We start from the raw sequence: 23,515 nt of genomic DNA, 5'->3' as shown, positions 1-23,515 counted from the left end.
AATCTCTTCCTATAGAAACCTCCTCCCCTTTAGCCAGCGTGCCATCTGCATTCTGCACTGCAACTGACATTGTCCCTCTAGTTCCCAAAGTCAGCTGAGGCAATGTAGCGTGAGATCATTACTGTGATTAAGAGTGGCTGCCTAGAAGCCTACTAAAATTCTTATGTTGTGTCAGTGTAATTCAAACTCATGATCAGATGATCCTGAACTCTCTCCAAAAGACCTGTTCTGTCACCTCGAGCACCACCTCTACTTGGCATTTGCATTTACTTGTTTGTTTGGGTTTCTTTTTCCCCAGGTGCTGTAACGTCCATGTGGATGAATGAACAGTGCAGCAGTGTTATTACAGGAGGGGAAGACAAACAAATCATGTTCTGGAAACTGCAATACTAAGTGCCTTTCCCTCCAGACATTTAAATGAACTTTTATTTTAAACCAAACTTTTTTAAAGGAACTTAACTGTGTGCAATGATGGCTGCTGAAGTTCGACCAGATAGGAAGCTTTGTTCAGCTACAACTTTCTACATTATGGTGACTTCACTGAGAGCTCTTAACTTCCATAGAGCATGCACTTGTTTTTCATGGACTATCATACTGAAAATGGTTGTCTAAAATGATATCTGAGGTGAAATTAAAGACCTATTTTTCTGTAATTAAAGAGCTCTTAACTTGCAATCATTCAGTTCTGTAGACTGTATCATAGCTTGCTATTTGAACTAGTTTCAAAGAAGCATTTGCATTCTTAAGAAGTCTTTAAGGAGGCTTGTAACTTAGTGCCGTGTCTCATGACATAATTAATGTATGTACTTCTTGTAGTCAACCTTTCTTCCTAGTGAAGATGCATATGATGGTAAATACTACTCTGAGCACTGAGGCAGCTGAGCAATGGTCAATCTAGTCCACCATCTAGGCTCCAAATGTGGCTATTTGCAAAGGCATAGAAGAATAAGAACATTCTGTATTGCTTTTTCCTAGTGAAAACAGCACTAACGCATTAGCCTGAAAGGAAGCGAAGGACAAAATTGGTCCCCCAGAAGAGAACAGTTACACACACATGTAACACATTGATATACGTCTTCCCCAGTAATGTGCCTGAAGTTAGTCGTATACTCTTACTACTGCCTTTCCTCACTTCTATCACTACCCTTCTCTTAATCTTCATGGTTTGTTTGGTGTTCTCAACCTCTTTCAACTCAAATCCTCTTTGAGATGGAACTTGCTGCAATACAGCATTGAAACAGAGCCGTAGCGCCTGGGTTTATCCAATCCCTTGTCTTAACCTAGTGCGAAAGCAGTGTTGCACTAGGCTTGCTTTTGCTGTAGGACTTCATTGCCTGCAAGAAGCTGTTCTGAAGTTAAAGACTTCAATAGTCTTTAAATAGCTTATTTCAGTAACAAGCATCTGCAGCTGTGATGTTGCCCCACTGTGACCCTAAATCAACATTTTCTTGCTCTGATGGTGTTCTCTACTGCTGGCATTAAGATGCCCTGTCAATGGGTCCAGGACAAGCATTCTGCTAAATTATGTCCAGTCAGTCCTTTGACTGTAGAGATCCTGCCTTGGGTTTGACACCTAACACCTATTTCAGGGCACAGCTGTTTCTTCAGCATTGTAAAACAATCGTTTTATGGTTAGTGGCTGGTTGGGTGTTTTTTGGTGTTGTTTGTTTTCCCCTTTTTATTATGCTGGAGCGTGAACTGATTTTTCGGTAAGGTAATGGTGTGATGTAAGAGCAAACTGGTATCTCAGCTGCATTACTCACTTTGCTTAGCAAATAACTGAATTTTTGTGTTACCATTAAGCATGTGGCAAAAGATTAAGCCATATCATGCATGTCTGTTACCAGTCTTAATTTTGCAGCACAAAGTTTGGTGCCTGCCCTGTTTCCTCATCTTTCATTTTATTTATTTCCTAAATCTACCTGGCTGTAGGCAAAAAAAAGACATAGAAGCCAACGTCTTAAGTGATTTCTGGATTGTGTTCAAAGCTTTTTGTGTGTTGCTTTAAGTGTGCCTATCAGTGCTTGTTTACCTCCACCCTATTGTATTTTGTCCCTGGCTCACAAGGCTTAGGTTTTCAGCATTATAGTACCAGCCTGAGTTTAAAAGTTGCCGTGTAACTCTTAGCCCATCCTATTTTTGTACTCTGTTCCTGCTCATTTTGCAGCTCAAGTGCTATCCCCATGTCCCTGAAAAATCACACAGGGCTACCTGAGCAATAGTAAACTACAAAGTGTCACACCTGTTTTCTTGATGCTGTCTTACACAAATTCAGGGCACAGCTGTGCTCCTTTGTCACGAGGGGGGCCCTACTGATCTAAACCAGAGGAAAATGACCCTGAAGTTTGTGACCCCTGAATCTTGACTTAAGGGTATTGTCTCTCTGAGGTAGCTTAACTTCCTTCTGGTTAAATATGGCTGCATGGCTCTTACATGCATCTGAGGTTTGATTTCTGGTGTAAAACACGCTCACAGAACAGAGGCACCAGCCAGCTCTTCCATTGCCTAAAGCAGCCCTAGCATTTTAAGAAGCAGGGGGCAGTAAAGCAAGTTAACCCCGTTACTCAGTTATATCATCAGTAGGTCAGGTTTGGGTTTTGTTTTTTTTAAATCAGATGTAGCTTAATTCCTTGCATACAAGAAAGTATTGGTCTATATTTAACTCAGAGGTTATCTTTGTACATACACTTAATCATAGCTTATATATTCTTCAATGCAAGCTAGTTTCCACATGAAAACAGGAACTTTGATGAGCTCGTTCACTTCTCGTTGCTATATGCTACAGCTGGAATGAAACTACTTACATACTTGTGCTGAAGGTCTACCCCTCTTATTTCCAATGGATCTCTACTGGCCCCTGCTGAATCATCTGCTCACCAGTAGAAACTGGTTAGGTACTGCACTAACACACTGGTTTGGGTTTGAGGGATTTCATAGCTAAGCAAACTAGCTTGCCAAGACACTTAGAGATGACTGCCACAGGTCACACATCCTGTGCCCATAAGGCTGAATCATACCAATGCTACACAAAGTCACCAATTACAGCCAGTAAGTGCTTGCCCAGTGGTTCCAGAGACATATCATTTAGTAACCAAACAATCCAATTTACGATGGCTCCCAGCACGAACTCCATCACCACTACAGCCTGAAGGAGTGTTAATGGTTTTCCCTACAAAACAGACTCTTCTTGACAGGCACAGCTGAGCTTACACTGCTAAACTTAACAGTACTCTGAAGTTCAATAATCTTAGAGAACACAGATGAAACCTGGAGCAGAGCATTAAAAAAAGGGGGGGGGGGAATAATTGACCAAAACTAGTGTTTCACTTCAGATCACTGACCTTCTTAAAGTTGCAGTTGAACATGCCTATGACCTAGCCTTGTGGGCCCCCACAAATTTCTCACTCAGCTGCCCCACAGCAGGACAGGTAAGAGAATCAGAAGGGCAAAAGCTAGGAAAGTTTGTGGACCGAGATAAAAGACAGTTTACTAAGTGAAGAAGGGGAAAAGAAAGGGGTTAAAAAAGTAGTGTGATGCAAAGGTAATTACCACCTCCTACCAGCAGGATGATGCCCAGCCAGTCTCTGAGCAACAGCTACTTTGGAAGGACTCCCCCCCCCACTTTGGTGCTGAGCATGTCAGGGTTGTGTGGAATTTTTCTTTGGTTAGTTTGGGTCAGGAGTCCCAGCTGTGTCCCCTCTCACACCCTTGGCCACCCCCAGTCCACTCACTGGGGCAGGGGCCCAAGTGAGAAGCAGAAGCCCTTGACTCTCTGCAATCAATCACTGCTGAGTAACAGCAAAACCATTGCTGCGTTACCAACACTGTTTGAGTCAAGTCTCAAACACTGCACCACACCAGCTGCTATGAAGAAAGTTAACTCCATCCCAGCCAGACCCAGCAAGCAGTTTTAAAGTGAAATTGCTACTATACAATTAGCATGTCTTGTAGAACAGCTAGGCTGCTATCGCGCATGTTACACTGAAGGCATGGAAAGAGCCTAGACAGGATATGCTTAAGGTATCCCAGCTGTACCCTTTTGAACCATTTCAACACTGTAGGCAGTGAGCTTATTTAGAAAGCTATTTTAAATGGTTTCCTATCTTGTCTTTGTTGTTGGTTAGAACTGACCTCAACTAAACAAGCCTGTCTTAGCTCATCTTAAGAAGTATGCATGCACGCACACAGAGTAGGTAAAGTTTCAGTCATTTATTTGGTTACTTCTGAATCCTTAAGAACATGGTTAAGGCAAGAGATGAGCATTAGTTACAATTTGTATAACAAGTAATAAAAAGATTTAAGTATCTGTACACTACTTTTGATTTAATATGCTTACTTACTGATGCCTTTAGCTACATTCAGCTTAGCTGGCATTCTTGTGTAAACAGTACTTACTAGAACAAAAAAATAACTAGGACTAGCTATACTTCTAATATACTACTTCAAATCTACTCTTGCAGACAGAAGGCAGTAAAAATACTCATTTGTCTTAAACGTACAAAGCACAGCATTGTTCTAGGTAACACCACCTAACTTTGCAAGTGATATCTGGTTCCTTTAGTTGCAATGGCTTATAGTAGTAGTAAGCTAAAAAGACCTACAAGAAGAAGTCATAACACAATTGGAATTTTCCATTTGTCAAGCGTATAAGGCTACAAGTTTTACAGTTTGTGAATAAACAAGATATGTTGAACTGTAACATTCCCAGCCATTATAGATGCAAATGCTTGATGCAGCATATCTTCTTAGCCTCCAGGAAGGCTCATGTGCAGAAGAAAGAAATCACTGAGTACAACAGCCCAAGTTTAGTGGAATCATTATATATATGTACACACACACACACGTGATGCAAGTTTAGACTTCAGGAACAGAGTGATCCATCAGGCTCTTCATAATGCTAGTTGCCATCCTAAAGGAAAGGAAAAGGCATTTAATTTTGCAAGACAACTGCAGCAGACGACTAAAGCTTCTGATCGCTCTATGTTTGTCAGTGCTAGCCCTTCAATACAGTTTCTGACAACAAATATGCTGCTACAGAAAGCTGCAAACTGCACACCTGGAGAAGCCCGTGATATTCAACATTTCTACCTGTAACTGAGCTGTGTTATTGACATCTTTGAGGATGTGGGCACACGTGCAGGGTAGTATCACAAGTATAAGGGAAGGAGAGCAGGGGGAAAGGTGGGTCTTAAGACTGAAAACTGTTTTGTAGAAAGAGCATATCAAGTAGAAGGGGGAAACTCACACTCAGTTATACCCAAAGCATTAATTTCAGCAACTTCAAAAACACTTTTGCAGAAGAGATTTAGCAGTGGAAAGCCACTGCTATCAAGGGATTAGAAAACACAACTATATCCTGCCAAGAATCATGTTTATGTCACCAGAATTAGTTGCAATAGAAACAACATTTTATTTGCGAGGTAGCAAGTACTTGTGTTATCCATGTACTTGGAAGTTCTTGGAAACTCAAGTTTAGTTAAATTACATTTAGAAAAGGGTTTTTCCACATGAAGAAAAGGCAAAGGAGCATCACTAACATGTAAGATTAGTTTAAAGACAGAACCAACACACACCGGTTTGGCTAAAACATCAGATTAAGCAAATTTTCAGACTCCCTCTGCCCCCTCTCCAGCCTTCACGTTAAGCTTGTACTCATGATAAGACCTAATTACATTTTAATTAACCTACAAAAAATAGTCACTGTCAACTTGATTATAATTAACACCACAGCTGCTTTGTTTATTACTTACCTCTTTATTATATACTCATAAATACTGGAAGGCATGACAGTAATGGTCACTACATTTCCAGCTGTTGCCAAGATGTCTGCAATCTGGGGGTCCTGTTATTAAACAAGAAGTCATATGAGCACATTATTCAAACTGAATAATAAAGCAGCAGTTCACAGGCTTTTTCTAGACACATTTCATGCAGCTTAAGAGACCCACAACTCCTTGCCTGGAGTACTTAACCTTCAGGGCAAGTCACTGAACCTGCAATACCACTTCATAGATGTTTGGTTATCAGTACCTTGCACGAACTGACTAGAGAAGGGATACAGATACAGATGTTATACACAGAATTCCTACTAGAATTGACACGGGCTGGCAGGAGGAAGCTTATTCTTTGCCAGCAAAGTTAGACTAAAGATAAAAACTGAGGGTCAGCCTAGCCCGGCAGAGGCAGAGAGGAAGAGAATGAGTTGCCTTTGCATGCAGATAGAAAACTGCGAAGATGACTCAAAACATACATGTCTCTCCAACCCACTTAAGTTACCTCTCATGACTGACTTTGAGCATTAAACAACATATTACAATCCTTTCCCTCTCCAAAACACAGTTCCTGTACACACACAAAAAGCTCACAGCTATCCACGCCCACCACATACTACTTATTTTACCTTCAATCCGATTACATTCTGGCCATTAATTTCACAGATGTTGTGCTCTGTAAGAAGTCCATTTCTCGCAGCAGAACTGTCTTTCACTATTGAGGTTATTTTTCCATTCTTGAATATGAAACCAACGTGCCCTGTGCTGTCCTTATGCATAGTAATAATTCGTTCAAAAGGCCTATAAGACATTTGAAACGCAAAACCATGTTTTCAGGCTACTAAACCACAGAAAGAACCACTCACTATTTTAGCATCTTTGGCTTTCAAAAAGTAGTTGTACTCTAAAAGACTCATACATCAACTGCAGTGAACAGTAGTTGGGTTTAAACTTCATTTTGTTAATATTGTTATATTAATATATACTTGTTTATTAACTTTACTTGTTTTCCCTGTTCTAAAGACATTTCACCATCTGGATTAATAATAATACAGAAATCCTATGCAACATCCAGCCACCACAACTAAACACAAATGTCCACTAAAAATAAAAAAGTTTTCTACAAATATTACAAGGTAAATAAAAATAGCGCAAGCAGTTTTAAAAGCTGTAGGTAGACCACAGGATTCTAGAGTGTAAGTCTTCCCCAACAAGATTTCTACTGCTTTACAGACAATAAAACTTTAAATTATGTCTTAAAAAGCTAGTAAATCCTGGAAGGGAGTGGGGAGTTGGGCACAGAAGTGGTAGACAGAGCAGGGATTCTACTACCATGGTATTTTGATCCAATACATGATAAAAGTAGCTGCCCTGACAGAAGGAGCATACCCTCCACTGGGTCAAATTTTGCTCTTAAACAAGAATAAACACTGAAAAAGCTTTGAGATGTATACCTAGTCATATCCCGTATCATCTGCCTTCTCATAGCCTACAGACCTTATGTTGAATCTGACGTATTATTACTACATACAGCTAGTCACAAGCTCACTGCTTAATACAATTAAAAGACTGTATTGGTTCATCAAGCATACTTTTAGCAAAACTGGCATTAATTCATACATAAGCAACAGAGTTCACAAGAAAACTATCATGCTAAATAGAAATGCAAACTTATTCATTAATACAGCAAATAATTTGGTACCATCTTTTACTGCTTTTTCAATTAGTATAATCAAAAATAAAGTCGTGTCCAAAAAAACAAAGCGCATAACTCTTGAATTCAGAGTTTAAATCTGACTTGTGCTATCACTCATTAGTATACCTTGAAAAATGTTATGCCCCACCCCGCCCAGGCAAGTGTGCACTGGAAGTATACAAGTTAACTACTATTTTACTGTTCCCTACAAAAGGGAACATTTCTGACTATCTTTGCTACTGAAGTATATGGACATAGAGATTTTGTTATGCCTGCAGTCCTGCTCAAGCAAGGGGAGACCCAAACCCCTCAGAATTACTCCAAGATGGATAATGACAATCCATATCTGCAGTTGGCTTTACCTGTCCCGAATGATCATTGAAATCCTTTCTCCAGAAGCCTGTTTCAGAACTTTGTGTGCTTTGTCAGAGCTCCATCCTGCACAGTTTTCACCATTGATCTGCAGAACTTGGTCCCCAAACCGCAGACCAGCGAGGGATGCTGGAGAGTTTGCCTGAACTAACTGGACAAATATACCCTACAAAAGGGGGGAAAAAAAAGGGGGAGATAAAGTTCTTCCTTAAAGATGAAAACCAGTGACAGAAGACACAGCCCTTTGAAGTTTTCCATTCTCTACGCAATACCAGCCAAAGGGACAGAAGGACTTGCTAATTGTCTCTCCTTTAAGGGGCATTTTTGAAGTTTCACTCTGTTTCTAGGTGTCTGAGACACTGACAGGTAGTGATGCTAGAATAAAGTTCAGAAATGGGCAAATCTGTTCTGTCTGGATCTCTGGACATTAAAAAAAAGACGCAAGCATAACATTAAAACCTTGCTTGTTTTAACAAGAAATCTGAGCAACTAGTTCATCATAGTTCATGTCTAGTGAATCTAGAGGGATTAGTGGTAAATTTGCATATCTCCTTATGCATTTAAGGAATAATTCCTTTGCCAGACAGAGTCTATAGTTAGCTGGAGAAATAGATCAGCAATGCTACGAACTCTATGGCAGATTTCTAATTCTTTCACAACCCCATTAGTTTTCAACTGTATCGATTATGACTTGCTAGCACCTCAGGTAAAAAAACCACGCTGTTAAAGTCAAAGTACCCCTAAAGAATAAGTAAAGTGTATCAAGGTAAACACACACAGAAAAACCACACCACAGCAAAAAAACATGCTACTCTCACAAAACCCCAGCATTTCCTGGGTTAAGAGAAATACAGACAGCACTTTCACCCTATATGAAACCTTGAGTACATTTTTTTTCTTTCAAAACATTCAGATTAAGTGGCCCACAGAGACAGAGAACAATCAGAGTAACATTTTCCATGTTGAGAATCAAAAGATACAGAAATAGAGGAACTCCAGAGCAGGTTTAAGGATCTTCTTGCATCTATGATCATGTTAAGGGAAACTCAAAAAAGCCTACTCTGAAATTACACTTTCCATAGAGGTTAGATGACACCCTCACTATCCTTACTTTTTTCTACCAGCAATACACTGCAAGAATCTATAAAAGAGCTACTTCTAAGCCATGGGCAGTTCTCTGCCTACTGCTGAGCTTTAAGTACTGCCCAGTGTTTCCACAAAGACAGAGACAAGAAGTGTTGAACTGCTAGCAAGTATCACAGCAGCTCTAAAAGGACAAGTTCATGCTCCAAAATGGAAAAAAAAAAACCCAAAAAACACAAACTACAAGTGTTTAGCAGGTGCTATAAAACACATGGAAGTAGATTGCCCCTGTAAATTTAGATCCTAGCCCAGACAGCTGGATATCTAGTTACTGATCTAATGAAGGATTTCAAAATTCTGATAATGGATAAACAAGCATTATACAAAAGACAGGTTTGTGACCATACACTAACTTCACTACTAAATTAATCGAGCAGTAAGATCTCTATAGGCAATAGCAAGCTTCTGTACTTACATTGTCAACAGACTTGAGGCGAAGTCCAATTTTGCCATCTTGATCTTTACATAAAATTGCTTCCCGGATGCCTTGCTTAATTTCTGCTCTGCGAATTCCAGTATCATTTCCAGTCACTGGAGCTACCATGTAATTAGTAGAAGGTCGTGTTACCAGTTGCTGATTAAAACAAAACAGCCAGACAACTTAGTTTCAACTTTTTTTTATATAGTTATACATTATCTTACGTTAAGTGATGTTTAAAAAAAAAAAACCAACACAAATGAAATCACAACACCAGCTCTTCCCCCCACCCCAACACTGAAAATACACTGCTCAGTTTAAGACCAGATTAAAATAGGCACTGTTACTTAAAACAAATAATTTATCAGTCAAGTGTGGTACTTAAGACAGATAGCAGTCTACTCTCAAGAACGCTAGATATACAGTCTTTACGCTTTTGCTTTCTAAAACATGCTTGACTGGTACCTACACCCTGCGGCTGAGCAGCTGCTGCCACTGGTAAGTTTCTCTGCACCTCTTCCTCACTGAGGCTCAGGCCCATATACTGAGAAAGTTCTGGATACAGTCTGGGGTATAAGCCTATAGGAGAGAAAACAAAACACCCACCAATACAATTGTTGGTTTAACAGAACAAGCAGTTCGTATGTACAATTACTTCAACAAATCGTGTGCTATTGTAATGTATTTAATTTGAAAGTAATGATGGAGGACCCACTTGAATCAGGTCTGTTATTCTAGCTCAGCTTCGAAAAGTAACTAGACAAGCAGCACTTCTGATGTAAAAAGCATACACAGAACTTTCAGTTTCAGTTTCTTCATTCATCCTTTATGGCACAAACATTAGACACACAGTGGTAAGTTCCAAAAAACAGTATTGTACTGTAGCACAACCACCAGACATTTAACCCCAAAAATCTGCTGGAAGCTTTATGTTGATAGCCTGACAAGATTAAGTTCTACCTTGCTGGGCACTTCTGTATTGGCAGAGATGTGTGTGTGTTTGTTCCCAAGCAAGCTCATATGGAGAGGAAAGGCACCCAGACTCATGCTGCTCTAAAGCTTACAAAAAATACACTTGATAAATAAGGACAACTAAGTTTGAGGTAAGAATTAAAGAGAGCTCACATGGTACCAACAACAGATCTTGTTATGATAGGCCACCGGGAAAAGGTTTTTAAAGTTAGGAGGAGGGTTAGTGTTTGACACAACTTCCTTTTATAGGCAAACACTGTGTTTTGACACCTATAGCACGTCTACCAAGGAGGTTCGGGGCAAGTTGACAGCGTGGGGGGGAGGGGGGGAAGGGAAGTGGCCTTTCCAAAAAGGCATGGTCTCACCCTTAGTGAATGGTATTACATATTTATAGGTGGTTTTGACCATACTGTAACTTTAGGCATTCACAACTGCTTTTCACAACATTAGGATACTATACAGTACATGAGCTTACCTCCATCATGAGGAATAGGAGCAGAAGCTTCAGACAAGATTGCGGGATTAGCTGGATTTGAAGAAAAGGCAGTCTGAGCCTAAAAGCAAAAAAAAAAACCTACTCAGAGGCATTATCTTGTGCAAGAAAAATCTATGAAATCTTTATTATGCAGCCAGGAGACTAAGTATTTTGTTTCTTCTTGTACATGCTAGTTATTATTCATCTTGAAGCTCTGAAATCAATATTTTTCTTCAACACAATATGCTGTAGTAGTATCAAACTACTTCAGTAGGTCAACTTTATCTTCCTCAGTAATAATGCAGAAAGGCCTTATTGTCAGTCTCTTCTGGTTTTGTCATTAAGCAGGTTAAAGAGCACAAGATCTCCTTAAAAGACATATTAAACTTGGCTGTCAAAGCTTTATAATTAAGTTTTAAGGTATGACCTTTGGCTGAGTGCTTTATGATTAGGTTTTTTTTCAGCTGGATAGCAGCTATTTTTCTCTCTTCACCATTTACAAGTGTTATTCATGGGTTCTGCTACAGGCCCTTAATGGTTACAAGTTAAATTACACACAGCCCAATACTACTAGTTTAATACCTTCTCAAAGAAATGGGACCTTCTAAAATTATTTTTCTACAGAAGGTGCCACAGCAGTGAACACACTTAGCTTCTATATTGCTTACTGACTCACAAATATAAGACTGTATTAAAGTAATCCAGTTTCCTTCCTTTTCAATACCTCAGCTACTACTTTTTTGGCCTTGTGTAACCACGACCAGTGAAACACACTACTTTACAGAAGCCTGTTAAGTGTGGTGGAAATAGCTATCCCAATAGCCTTCCTGAGGTTGAACATCAAAGGTGGGAGGGAAATTACTAAGTGCATAGTGAAACATAATGCTGAAGAGGACACATAAATCATCTAACACAACATGATGGCCAAATTACTTAATGTTTTTAAGGAAATCGTGCTTAAAAATAGAAGACTTCGTAGTCCTGTACTCTCCAGGAAGCTGTTTTTAGAAAAAAAAGTTTCAGAGCAAGAATGACTCATTATTTATCAGTATCAGATGTATTTAGAAGAATAGCCTCCAACTCAAAACCTGGACTAAAAGAACAGGTTAGAATATTTAATGTAATAAGTCTGTTTTAACCAGCAATCATTTTAATCTCAATCACTTGTTGTGGATGTGGACTTTGCCTTTCCGTACTCTGCCTCCTTTCTCCTAAGAGTGCGCTCAGACATATTTACAAGGACAGAGTTTTTGTAATGCACTTTTTGGGAAAAGCAAATAACTTAGCCTTTGCTACTAAAAATACCAGGGAAAATGGAATTGCTTACTCTTGAAAGAATGGTATTTAGCAACAACACTATTTACTTCCCCTCTCTCACAGCTATACTCAATAGACAGCCCATCACCCCCTTAGTTCCTACTACAGTCAGGAGGAGCAAGATGCCATCACGCAACTGCTGAAGGGCAGTCTTCCCACTGATGATGGCAATAAGAACACCCCAGCCTCTGCACTGGGGATTTGTAACCAAATGCTCTTGCCTCTACCTCCTTTCTCTCCCACCCCCACACGAATTTTCTCACAGGCCATCTTGCTTAACATGCCACTTAACAAGTGGTAGAACTTTGTGAAATCCTAATTTAAACTTGGAGTGGACAGGCATCTTTAAGTATGACAGAAAGCATCTGTCCCACATGAACTGATTTCTAGAAAACTGACTTTTGATATTACAGTGTCACCAACGATTAAACTAGCTTAACAGAACAATTTGTTATGCTCCCTACAGAAACCTCTATAGGGTTTACTCTTATTTGCCTGTGAAACCCCACAATAGACTACAGGTGTACTAACTCAAACAAGGTACTCTGCCCAAGTTCATAAACCCTGCTGAGCATGTGGGCAAGAAGACAACATACAAAAAGAGTCCCTGCTCTATGAAACAACAGAACATATATCTATGGTTCAAGGTTTACAGGATTTCGTATAGAGATACCCTGCTTACATTTCCTTACTGTTTCATTCAGTGGTCACAAAAGCAGTAGAAATACTACATTTAATATTTTTAGTTTTTACATATGAACTCTAGCAGTTGGTCTTTATAAGGCCAGAGGAGCACATTCTTGGGTCCAGGCTGTTTTTTTTTTAGTTCAGCATTATCGGACCATAGATAAAGGACTCTGGTAAGATAAGAAGAATGGGGTGGGGTGGGCAGACACATGAAGAAATCCCAACACAGCTGCCCACAACTTCAAGAGCCTCACCCCACACATACAAACACAGGTGAGACTGAGGAACTCCACTTTGGGACAGCACAGGAGAGCTAATTAGCTGTTTTGTGCAGTTTGCCTGATTACTTCCCAATGAGAAGGACGACAGAAGCAGCAGTATAACTCACTGCTGTTGTTTAAACTGGGAAGGAATCTATTTAAGTTTAGGAAAGAAAAATGGAAGCTAGCTAAAAGGCTGAAGAAAGCAAAGAAACTCCTTGTAAAGTACATTTGCATCAAATTTCTCATGGAGTTTGTTCATTAAAATGTTTTTCATTATTTGGTTTCGCAGATATTTTTTCACCCTCATCTTGTCTAATAATAAAGCTACCAGTATTCTTACACAGAAAGGGCTTTACACAAGTGTGACAATCTTGGAAGTATTGAGAGAACTGATCACTACCATGAAATAGCTAGAGGACAAGTCTGTGATTCCAGATGACATTAAGAGAGCCAGTGCTCTTTTATAGTGCCCAGCTGACCGTGAAACCTTTCTGCCACAGGTCTGGACACCAGAAATGAAGCACAGCATATTTATTAGTTCTACAGTCAATATCTATTCATCACATTAGAGCTGAAGTATGAAACAAGACTATGTTTGTCAAGTAGACAAAGTATCTATACTTCAAAAAAGCAAACATATCAAAACATTAAAGACAAATGACTAAAAATGAATATATAAAACAAAATAAATCTACCCAACAGCAGTAAAATAAGCATTAATCATATTACAATCAAGCTACAAAGTAAACAGTTTGTTCTTCCCCATTTAGAGTGCAATGGTGAAACAAACTCTCGCCTACTGTAAGAGTCTCCCCTTCCCTGGATTAAATACCATCGGATATATTATCATCATTAAAACCCATCTTATTAAAGCCCACCATACCTGAATAACTTTGTCCACCTTCAGATCTTCCAAGGAAGGATAGAGAGACATTTTGAGGCAGTCTCGCTGGGTAGAAGGAAGACAAAAAAGGGGGGGGGGGGGGGCCAAACAAACAGCAGGGTTAGCTGTCAGAGATATTTACTTAGGACTACCACGTAAAAAAAAAAACAAACACAAAGGGGAAAGGAAAAAAGAAGAGACAAAGCATTAAATAAGTGACCTGCGACCTCCAAGTCTTAGCACTACAGATACCTTCCATTAAGACTACCCATTTAATGTCTTATCGATAATAGCCTTTGCGCAAATCGGCTTTATTTAATATACTTAACTTTGTCAAAGTTCAGGCCTCAGCAATGAGAAAGCCTATAGAGAAAACCATTTCACAAGAAGTACTGCAAAGACAGACTTTAGGAAGCCAGGATGCAATGATGATGAGGGTTAAAAGGAAAAAAAAAAAATCTAATCACCTTCCTCCTCCTCCTCCCAACTGGGGCAGTATTTTATACACAACTGCAGATGCTTTCACTCCGTTATCCAAAGTATTTAAAGACTTTTCATCAGTTCTGATGTTCCAGTAAAAAGCCACTGAAGAGAACTGGCTTCCTGTGTCCATTTGCAACATATTAATTGCAGCAAGAGACCATAAAGCAGCCAGATTCAGTCAGTGGTGAGTTTCATAACACACACCTCCCTTCAGACTGGCTCTCATGTGATGTTGGGAGAACCCTGTGACAACTTTTCAGGAAGTAATAAAATGAAAAAAGCCAAGGAAAAGAAAACAAGCAAAAACCAAAAAAAACTCAATTCACATGATTCTCTAAGGTACCATGCTGACACCCAGCTCTGATACAACTGGGCACCTGAGGCTTTGGGAAATCGCATTTTCCAGAGCTCCTTCACTCACATTCTCACTGAGGTCAGCTGAACTTCTCAAAACCATAATAGAATATTTCACACCAACTCAGGGCAACATTTTAATGAGGGGGGAAGGAGGATATAAACAAAACAAAACGCGATACAGTTTTGGAAGTTATACAAGGCACTGAGAACACAGTTAATAAGGCAGTCCTGTTAAAAGCTTTCAGTTTGGGGATTCATTTTCTCATCCAAAGAGTAGTTTAGAGGTCCTTATTAGTGTAACAACTTAGCAATAATTCCACACCAGACTAAAAGTGACACTACACAAATCCTTGAGCTACTGCTTCTCTACATGCAACCAATATCTATTGGTTGGTTTCAGGAAAGAAAAACCACACACATTGATGCCTGATGTGATACTGCAGTAACACAATAGACGTCTCTTCATATTACACTAAGGTCATCAACCGCTTTTCTACTTGTTCAGCAGAGTGCCTGACAGCTCCAATATCATGTCAGACTATAATTAAAACCTTAAAAAAGCATGCCCTAAATGTGACAGATCTAAACTGCAAACGTGTGGCCTGTTATGTTGAAATAATTAATTGCCACTGACATTTTTGACTAATTGTTGCAACTAAACCAAACGTAGCTGAAGCACAGAAGCTTTGTTAAAGTTCTGTTTTAATCCAACATTGACGTGAAACAATCAAGTGCTTTTTCTCATCCAAAACGGGTAATAGCAAATGAAAGCCCAAGGCTGGCAAACCCCTCTCTCAGGTAAGCGGTGCCCGGATGCTGCATTCTGCTGCTGACACCAGCCAAGTCACACGCAGCATCAGTCTCAACATCTACTTCTACGCCAGAGCTGCCCTAGCCCATTCAGGTGCCTGTCCAAGCACTGGCACACATTCAAAGCCAGCACACCTCCGGCAGTGCGCAGGCAGGAAAAGAGAGCAGGCCAAGGACGGTGCATTCCCAAAGAAGTCACCCTGTTTCAGGGCGATGAGGGGCACAGGAGAAGCATCTTGCTGACAGCGAGCTCTAACAGCCACCCAGCACCAAAGCCCAGCGGAGTTCACAGGTCCTAGTGACCAACTTCCATGCCACAAACCCCATCGCATTTACACCTCAGTCAGCTTTAGTTCCCCTCCACATACCAGTCTCACTCTGCACGTGATTACTAGTGACATCTGTTGTAGACAGGCAACCTTAACTTTCCTCTACTTGACAAAGAAGAGCACAGTGCTTTCTGAGGAAAAGTATTAGCAAAGCTAAACATGTATTAGTTGTCAGATCACATAAGATGACATCCCAGCTGCTCATTCTGCTGCTTTACAAACACCCAGCCACTTCCTTTCCCCATTTGAGGGCTCACAAACCCAAGTGCTTGCCTCCACTACCAAGGAGCTGCCAGGCTAGCTCCCTCATCTTAATCTCACTAGTTACTATTTTTGGTTTTCCAACTAAATAGCCAGAATAACTGTCACCACTGTAACTGCGTTCAGCAAGCTCCTAACTTTGCATATGGCATTTTCAATTTCCACACAGGCAGTTGTAGCAACTAATCCTCATGCGGTAAAGCAACATCTGCAAAACTGCTGTATTTAGTTTAAAATTTGGCAATTGTTATTAAAAGGTCACTGTCAGGGACCACCAGTGACCACAGGAAGAACTTGTTCATGACTTCTGTACAATATTATTCACAGTATAAACAAGACTTTCAGCAGGCACTGTAACAGCTTTAGGTACTGGGGACTAGCTACCACGAAGTGTGAGTCACTATAGCCTCCTTTTCTCTTAAGAATCTACACTGACACCAGAACAGTTTTCACTGATCATTTCCATATTCCTATGTCTTGCAAGGCACACAACTTTAGGAAAGCAAAAGTGAAAACCAAAGGAAAAGCACACGGCAGGAGGGACAGCCATTAACTCAGCTAGCGACCCACAAAACCTGGCAGTGAAGACCTCTCCCCGCTTCTCCCTTGGCTGGGAAGTCCAACCACCAGCACGGGTCAGCACATCCCACTAAGCGGATCCTCTTTGCCAAACGGAACTGCTGGGCCACTGGCCAGAGACCCGTGGAAAGGCAGCACTCGTGACACCTCGGGGCTGCCAGCAGGAAGTCTCGCGGGTGGGAGCGATCCCAAACTGCCCTCGGTGGCATGGCTGGGAGGAGATCGGCTTCCCGACACGCTCTCCAGGTCAGAAACCACAGAGCTGAAGGCAGTGTGGGATCCAGCTCAACCCCAAGCCTGGCCAGCCTGTAGCAAGTGCTGTCTCTGAAAGCAGCAGCAGTGGGGATGGGGGGGGAATCAAAACAAAATAGCTACCCACAAGCATTTTCTGCCTGTGGCTCATGGAGAGATTACAGCAGGCCACAAAGCCAGCACCTATACTGAAACACTGGTTTCCACTTCCCGAAGAGTTAGAGACCTATCAACCCAGAAATTCATCTTTAAAGCAGATCCAGGACAAAACTTCCTGGAGGTCAGGCCGAAACATCAGGAACTGAGCCACTGTTTTGCAATATGCATTCTCCCCTAATAACTCAGTATTGCCCTTCTGATACATATCTAACTAACCTCTGAGCAACTGCTCTCGTTATGCATTTAGCTCTGAAATTTGCTGCCTCCATTTCAGACCTGAAGCAGAGCTCGCTTACCCGAAAAAAAAAAAAAAAACCAAACCCAGCACATCGCATCCATTCCGCCCCTGCAGCAGCATTTAGCCAGTGTAAAAAGAAGGCATTAGGAACGCCCGAGTCTCCTCACAGGAGCCGGCCGAGAAGCACGGCCCTTATGCAACGGCCCCGAGACCCGAACGCCACGCCGGAGGCACCCCCAGACCCAACACCGCGAGAGGGTGGCGACACAGGCAGGCACACAGGCGCTTATTTACCCGCTGTCTTCTCTGGCCGCGGCCGGAGGGACCCCTCGGGGAGGGAGGAAAGGGAGGAGGAACCCCTCGGGGAAGCAGCGCCTCTAGCCCGGCAGCGGCCGCCCGCCCCGGGGAGCGGCCGCCCCACGGCCGGAGCAGGACATGGGTCCCCGGCGGCGGCGGGGACGAACGCTGCCCTCACAAGGGGCACACCAAGGCCGCCGCTTCCTCCGTCTTTCCCCTCGCTCCGCTCCGCCATGCCCGGCCGCCGCGCCCGCAGCCCCCGCTCCTCCCGCCCCTCCCGCCGCCGGGGACGGGCCGTTGCCCCAGGCCCGCGGACAAAGGGCCGCGGCGGAGGGGGCCCCGTCAGCCGGCCCCAGCCTCTCCTTTACCTCCGGCCCAAGCGGTGGCGGCTGCCGTTCGTCGAGGCCCGCAGCGCGGAGACGAGCAGTGGCGGTGGCTCCCGCAGGTCCCGGCAGCGCCGCTATGGGGGAGCGGGGGGCGGAACTGGCCCGGCCCCGCGCATGCTCCGCCGGCGGCGGGAGAGGCCGGGCGGGGCCGGGGGCCGGGGAGCTGTGGGGCCGGGGCAGGGGCTGTCCGCTGGCAGCTGTGGGGCGGAGGGGCGGGGAGGCAGGCGCTGGTGGCCCAGCTACCTTAGAAACGGCCCCCGCTCCCCATAGCGGCCGGCAGCGCTCCCCTCTGGTCGCTCGCCTTACTCATGGGCGGCTGGCCGATGGCACGCTTCATCTTCGCGCTGCCTTTTCATCAGTCATTTGCCTTTATTGGCTCACAGTTGCCGTCGTCACGAAGGAAAAAGTATGCTTTTCTATTCATTTTACAACCTACACCCCCCCACACCCCCCCACACCCCCGGTAATAAAGCACGCTCTGCTAACTGTTTGGTATCGGCTTTGTTTTGCGTCTTCCCCGGCCGGGCGTTGGTGAGTTGCGCCACGCCAGAGCCGGGGTGAGCACGTCACCCCCTGGAGAAACCATGAGGTAACCTGTACAGTGACAGGGATGTCCCGTAACAAGCTCGGAAAGAGCCTTTCATACTTAATTACCATAATTATTCCACATTTGCCTTATTTATAGCATGAACTTCTCTAGCATCAGTTTTCAGTCTGTAAAACCCCTCTGCGCTAGGCTGCCTGCTGTCAAATCTTGTTCATCATATAGATAATTAAACGTGCTGAGCACCTTGAAGCTTTTCTTCAGCTAAGAAACCAGAGCGTTCACTAGAAGAGTTTTGACAGTTCACCAGCACTGAGGAAGGAGGTCTGCGCCTACCTCCAGTCTCTTTCTCCTGTCCTCAGCCAGTCCCAGTAGTTGTCAGGCTCTTCCATGGGACAGCTTAACTTACTGGTCCAGCAGAAATCAAATCCACCAAAAAAACATTAATGTCTTTCTGCTGGGTTAGTGAGCCAAACCAGCAGGGGAAGGATCTCACAAGCACCAGTGCCAGCCAGAGCAAGGGAAGGGAGGGTGAGCCTGGAAACAAGAGGAAGGAGGAGGAGGAAGGAGAACTGGGAACGGGAGGGAAGGGTGATTCCCTTCCTTCTGGCACTAACAGGCTGTTCCAGCGTTTGAGCTGCCTGCGCAATTATAACCTTAGTTAAGCTAAACAGAGGTGTTCTTGCAACGTGTGTTGTCCAGTCTTCGTAAGATTCTTGATCCTCTCCAGTTGCCAGCATCTTTGGTGAGCAGCACAGGGGTGTGTAGGATTGGGGCAGCAGCCGCAGTGGCACTGAATACAGAGGTACAGCCTCCCTCCAGCTGCTCAGAAGGCTTCTCTTTCTATATCCAGCGATCAGCTGGGCCTGGCACCTTCCTGCACGAGCATCTGAACCGCTGGCCACTGAGTCATGCAACTACAGATCATTAAATATATATGAAGTGCAACTTTGGGTTTAGGGTATGAGTTCACAAACACCCTGTGTTGGGTGTCTTCTGGTCCAGGAGGGAGGGAGGGAGTCTAGCTCTGGTTTAATAACAGCAGATGATTACTGCATTTGTAGTGTTAAATTTTCTGCATAGCCAAAAGTGGTTGTTAACATAAGTGTAACAAAAGGTTTAAAACTTTGCATGCTCAGAACAAGGGTGTAACTCTTCCTCCTGCAACAAACATAGTGCAGTGAAGCCCTGTACCCAACCTGCAGAATCAAGACCACTGTAGTGTCCATATAGCATTGAAGTTGTAGGTGTGCGATTGACAGTTGTCCAGGTGGTGTAATTTTGCTGGATGCTAGTGCTGACAGCTGAAGGGGAGTGTTTTCTTTTGGTTTGATGTTGAATGCCCTTTTCATTGGGAAGACGCTGCTCTTTTCTCCAGAAAGCCAGGTCGTTATTTATTATTTCTGCATTACTTTATCTCTTGTCATGGTTGTTCAAGACAGCTTGCTATCAAGGTAGCAGCATTTGTCGGTGGATGTCAGACCTACACTGTCAATGCACACTTCCTGATTTTACCCACAAGACTGTAATGGAAGCTCATTTTCGCTGGATCATAATCAAAAAGAAAGCGGGTTCATCTAGTCTATTACTTGCTGGGCGTACTCTGTGTGCACTATTAACAATGTGTAATCTAAGAACAAGCAAAGTCCAGGTTACAGGCGGTAGCTCTGGCTGGGGGACATCCACCTTGGTAAAAAAATTGAGTCTTGTCATCTTCACCTCCAAACATACCATGAAACATAATTTCAATAAAGATTCAATAAAGATTCTGAAGAGCAATATGAGGATGCATCCTTGCTAAAAACAGCTTTTGGACACAGAAAATTAACCTTGTTATACTAAAAAGCTTTCTCAAATTTACTGTTCAATTAAATGTAGGAACAAAACATATTAAAACAAAAAGATAATTGCTAGAAAATGGCTGTGTCTAATCCATGCCGTCAGTGCAGTTTGGCATGTCTCAGGGCCCTCATCCTCCAAAGACACAGACCATAGGCAATTCCAGCTACACTTCCAGCCTAATCCACAGGTCTGTGTTTCCTTCCCAGGGAAACCAAAGCTTGGAAGGGGATGGCACATGTCCCGGAGTCTCTGTGACATGAACTGAGGACCTGGGACAAGGGAGGTAATTCCTTGCCCCTGAGTTCAGAGGGGGGGGGCAGCAGAAGGGCCCAGCTGTACCTTACTAAGAACTTTACCGCCATTGGGGAGCTCTAAGGAGTCAGAGGTCAATCACCCAAACAAACGGCTTTTGATTAGTTCCCAAGGTATTTGCAAAAAGATTATCTATTGCTTGAGAAAGGTGGAACAAATGGCAAAGTTATCAGATTTTTCTTGTTTAAATTAGAACACCCATGGCAATTTTCTATTGTCGATATACTATTTTGGGGTTTTTTACTAGTCTTGTGCCAACGATCAAAGAATAATAGAAACCACCTACTGATTGGTATCAGTCTCAGCAGTTGCAAAAATCATAATAAAATAATACACAGTCCTTACCCAAAAATTCACATCCCCTTTGAAGCTGGAAGCATATTGAGCTTTTGTTCATTAAGAGACTCTCCACCCTTGCAACAAGGAGACGTTATCAATGGTCACGCAAAACATGTACAAACTGTGCAAGATAGCACCCTGTCAGTGCTGGAAGTAGGATAGGTTTATTAAAGCTTTTCCGTGTCTGGGGTAGCTATGAGGGAGTTAACAGGTCCTGCTCTAAGCCAGGTGCAAGGACTGTCCTGACGTATTGTTTGTATTTCTAGAACAAACCCTCCCCAAACCAGCGTAAGTAACTGCTGAATTGCACTCAGCGCCTCTAGACTTTGTAAACAAGAATTTTTGGAGTTTGCATATAGAAACAAGAACTTCAGCATAAAACCCTGTTATACAGAAGAAATTACATTACAGGAGCTTCACTCCAGTAAGGTACTTAACATTAGAAACTGGTGGAACTAAAATTGCTGGGGTCACTTTGCTTCTGACTCCTTGTTCATATATGTTTGATCCCATCTTTTAAGGGCAGTATAACGTATTGCTTTCATCGTCCCCTCCTCAGCCCACGGGGTGGATGGTGCTGAGTGAGTGTATAATTTTCCACTGTTCAGCTGGCAGTTTCTTGCCTGATTTCCTGTCTGCTATTCAAACTCTGCTCTAAAGATGGAAATACTAATGTTGTCACCGTCTTTTCTAAGTAACACTCTGGTGTCCAAGTGCTGTGCAAACAATTGCTCGTTTATTTTCTATCATAATTCCCAAGATACAGACAGGGAATTCAGTCACTTGACTGGGATACGCTCATAATGCATTATTCTGAGCTCTCATTTCTACAAACTCATGTTTCATGTTTGTGAGAATACAGAAGATTTTTTGTTAAATCACCACCTTCCTGACTTCACTCATGGTTGCATGCGCCCAACACTTCTGCGAAATAGTCTCTAGAGCCTCTGTGGGGCAACTGGGAAATGTGGAAAACACAGAAACCGCTTGTGGAGAGCCTGGTGAGAGGACTTGTTTGTGACTGCAGGAGAGCTCTGCGGCAGAGGTGGGAACAGCATCCGACTCTGCAGCCTGCTGGTCTAGGGTGTGAGCAGTGAGATGTTCCTCTCTCCTCCTCATTCATTAGACACCTTCCAACCTTTACAACAGATGAAGCAGATGTCCTGCAGACAACAGGCTCCTTCATGCACGACCCTGAGTCTGTCCTGGGAGAGAGGAGACAGGAAAGAGAGACAAGGAAGGGGTGGATTTGAGCTCTTCGCGGGCAGGCGGGAGGGGTGACTGTGCTCTTCCTGTGCCTAATCCACAAGTGGGACTTCACTGGAAAGGACTTAAATAGCCTGAACAGCCCTTTCCTGTCTCTGATGTACACATTTCAATGTCTAAAAATCTACATTCTTTGTTTTCATGTTTTAAAGACTAGAAACAGAAGGTAGGCATAGTAGAAATAAGGCGTATATTTCACAGTAACAGTAATTTTTTTTAACTGCTTCCCCAGGATTCAATGTTTTTACCTTTCTCCCAGTGTCTCTAAATCAAAACTTTATACATTCACATTGGATAGGGTCTGGTTCAGGCCAAGGTTATGATCTCTGGTTTAGGTGACATTCCGTGGCCTAGGTGAAGCATAAACCTGGACTAGAGGACTACAGACAGATCCCACTGCCCTCAAAATATGTAAATAAAATAGCCTGGTAGAGCATACCTCTGTGTTCCGCCTTTACTGAGTCAGCTGAAAGTAAAAATTCAGCAGGAATTTAGACAGGTCTGAGTGCCACTGCCCAAGAAGATCCGCTGAGATCATTAGGCAAAGGGTACGCTTGAGGAGGACACCCTGGTCACCTCTCCTTCACAGTTTGCGAACACAGGGCACGAGCGCTTGCGGCAAGAGTGGCACGAGGAAATGTGAACTCTGATGCCTCCATGGGAACCTGGCACTTTGTCTTAAAATGCCACTGAGGATAAATTTGAGCAGACACCGGCCTGTGGGCTCGGGTGGTGGGATGGAGGTGGGTGCCTCTCTTGTGCTGCTCTGGCTACTGGGGCTGTAACCTCTGGCAGAAGAGGTGAAGGAGAGCTGGGGCTCACAGCAATGTTAACCACTTCATCAAGGCTCACCAGTGGCGTCTGCTGGAGAATTTTTATGGTACCCCTTGAGGCAAATTAAACACACCTTTGCACTCAAATATGAATGAAAAATTTAACGAACTATGCATTGGGCAGGGTCCCACTGCAATATGCAGTTCTATGCGGAGTCTGCAAAGATGTGTCACAAGCAGATTCCTTATATTCACTTGCACCAGCACCAATCCCGAGAGCCAGAGTGGTTG

The 23,515-nt window shown here is 43.0% G+C and overlaps 2 protein-coding genes across 6 annotated transcripts in view; one reads left to right on the top strand and one right to left on the bottom strand.

Moving 5' to 3' along the window:
- Positions 1–658, top strand: part of NSMAF (neutral sphingomyelinase activation associated factor) — a 39,604-nt gene extending 38,946 nt beyond the window's left edge. For all 5 annotated transcript variants that reach the window (XM_075085078.1, XM_075085079.1, XM_075085080.1 and 2 more), the window contains one exon: positions 299–658. In XM_075085078.1, coding sequence (XP_074941179.1) covers positions 299–393 — 95 coding nt within the window. In that variant the 3' untranslated portion in view covers positions 394–658. The remainder of the gene's footprint in view (positions 1–298) is intronic.
- Positions 659–4,194: 3,536 nt separating this feature from the next.
- On the bottom strand, positions 4,195–18,491 carry SDCBP (syndecan binding protein). The gene is made up of 9 exons (XM_075085084.1): positions 18,131–18,491; positions 13,998–14,063; positions 10,848–10,926; positions 9,870–9,979; positions 9,398–9,556; positions 7,830–8,005; positions 6,401–6,572; positions 5,751–5,842; positions 4,195–4,909 (listed from the first exon to the last, which is right to left on the bottom strand). The coding sequence occupies exons 2-9, from the start codon at positions 14,046–14,048 to the stop codon at positions 4,855–4,857; spliced, it is 894 nt and encodes a 297-aa protein (XP_074941185.1). The 5' UTR covers positions 14,049–14,063; positions 18,131–18,491; the 3' UTR covers positions 4,195–4,854.
- Positions 18,492–23,515: the final 5,024 nt, after the last annotated feature.

Source organism: Phalacrocorax aristotelis, chromosome 2 (assembly GCF_949628215.1).
Source record: "Phalacrocorax aristotelis chromosome 2, bGulAri2.1, whole genome shotgun sequence".
NCBI lineage: Eukaryota > Metazoa > Chordata > Aves > Suliformes > Phalacrocoracidae > Phalacrocorax > Phalacrocorax aristotelis.
Note: the sequence above shows the minus strand (reverse complement) of the source record. Positions and strands in the feature narration are given on the sequence as shown.

Bases quoted from the DNA above. Each gene is read 5' to 3' on its own strand.
- SDCBP (XM_075085084.1), bottom strand. From the start codon at position 14,048: ATGTCTCTCTATCCTTCCTTGGAAGATCTGAAGGTGGACAAAGTTATT. The intron at 10,927-13,997 runs GTATGGTGGGCT...TTTTGCTTTTAG, and splicing joins AGGTGGACAAAGTTATTCAG to GCTCAGACTGCCTTTTCTTC. The intron at 9,980-10,847 runs GTAAGCTCATGT...TCTCTCCTATAG, and splicing joins TCCTATTCCTCATGATGGAG to GCTTATACCCCAGACTGTAT.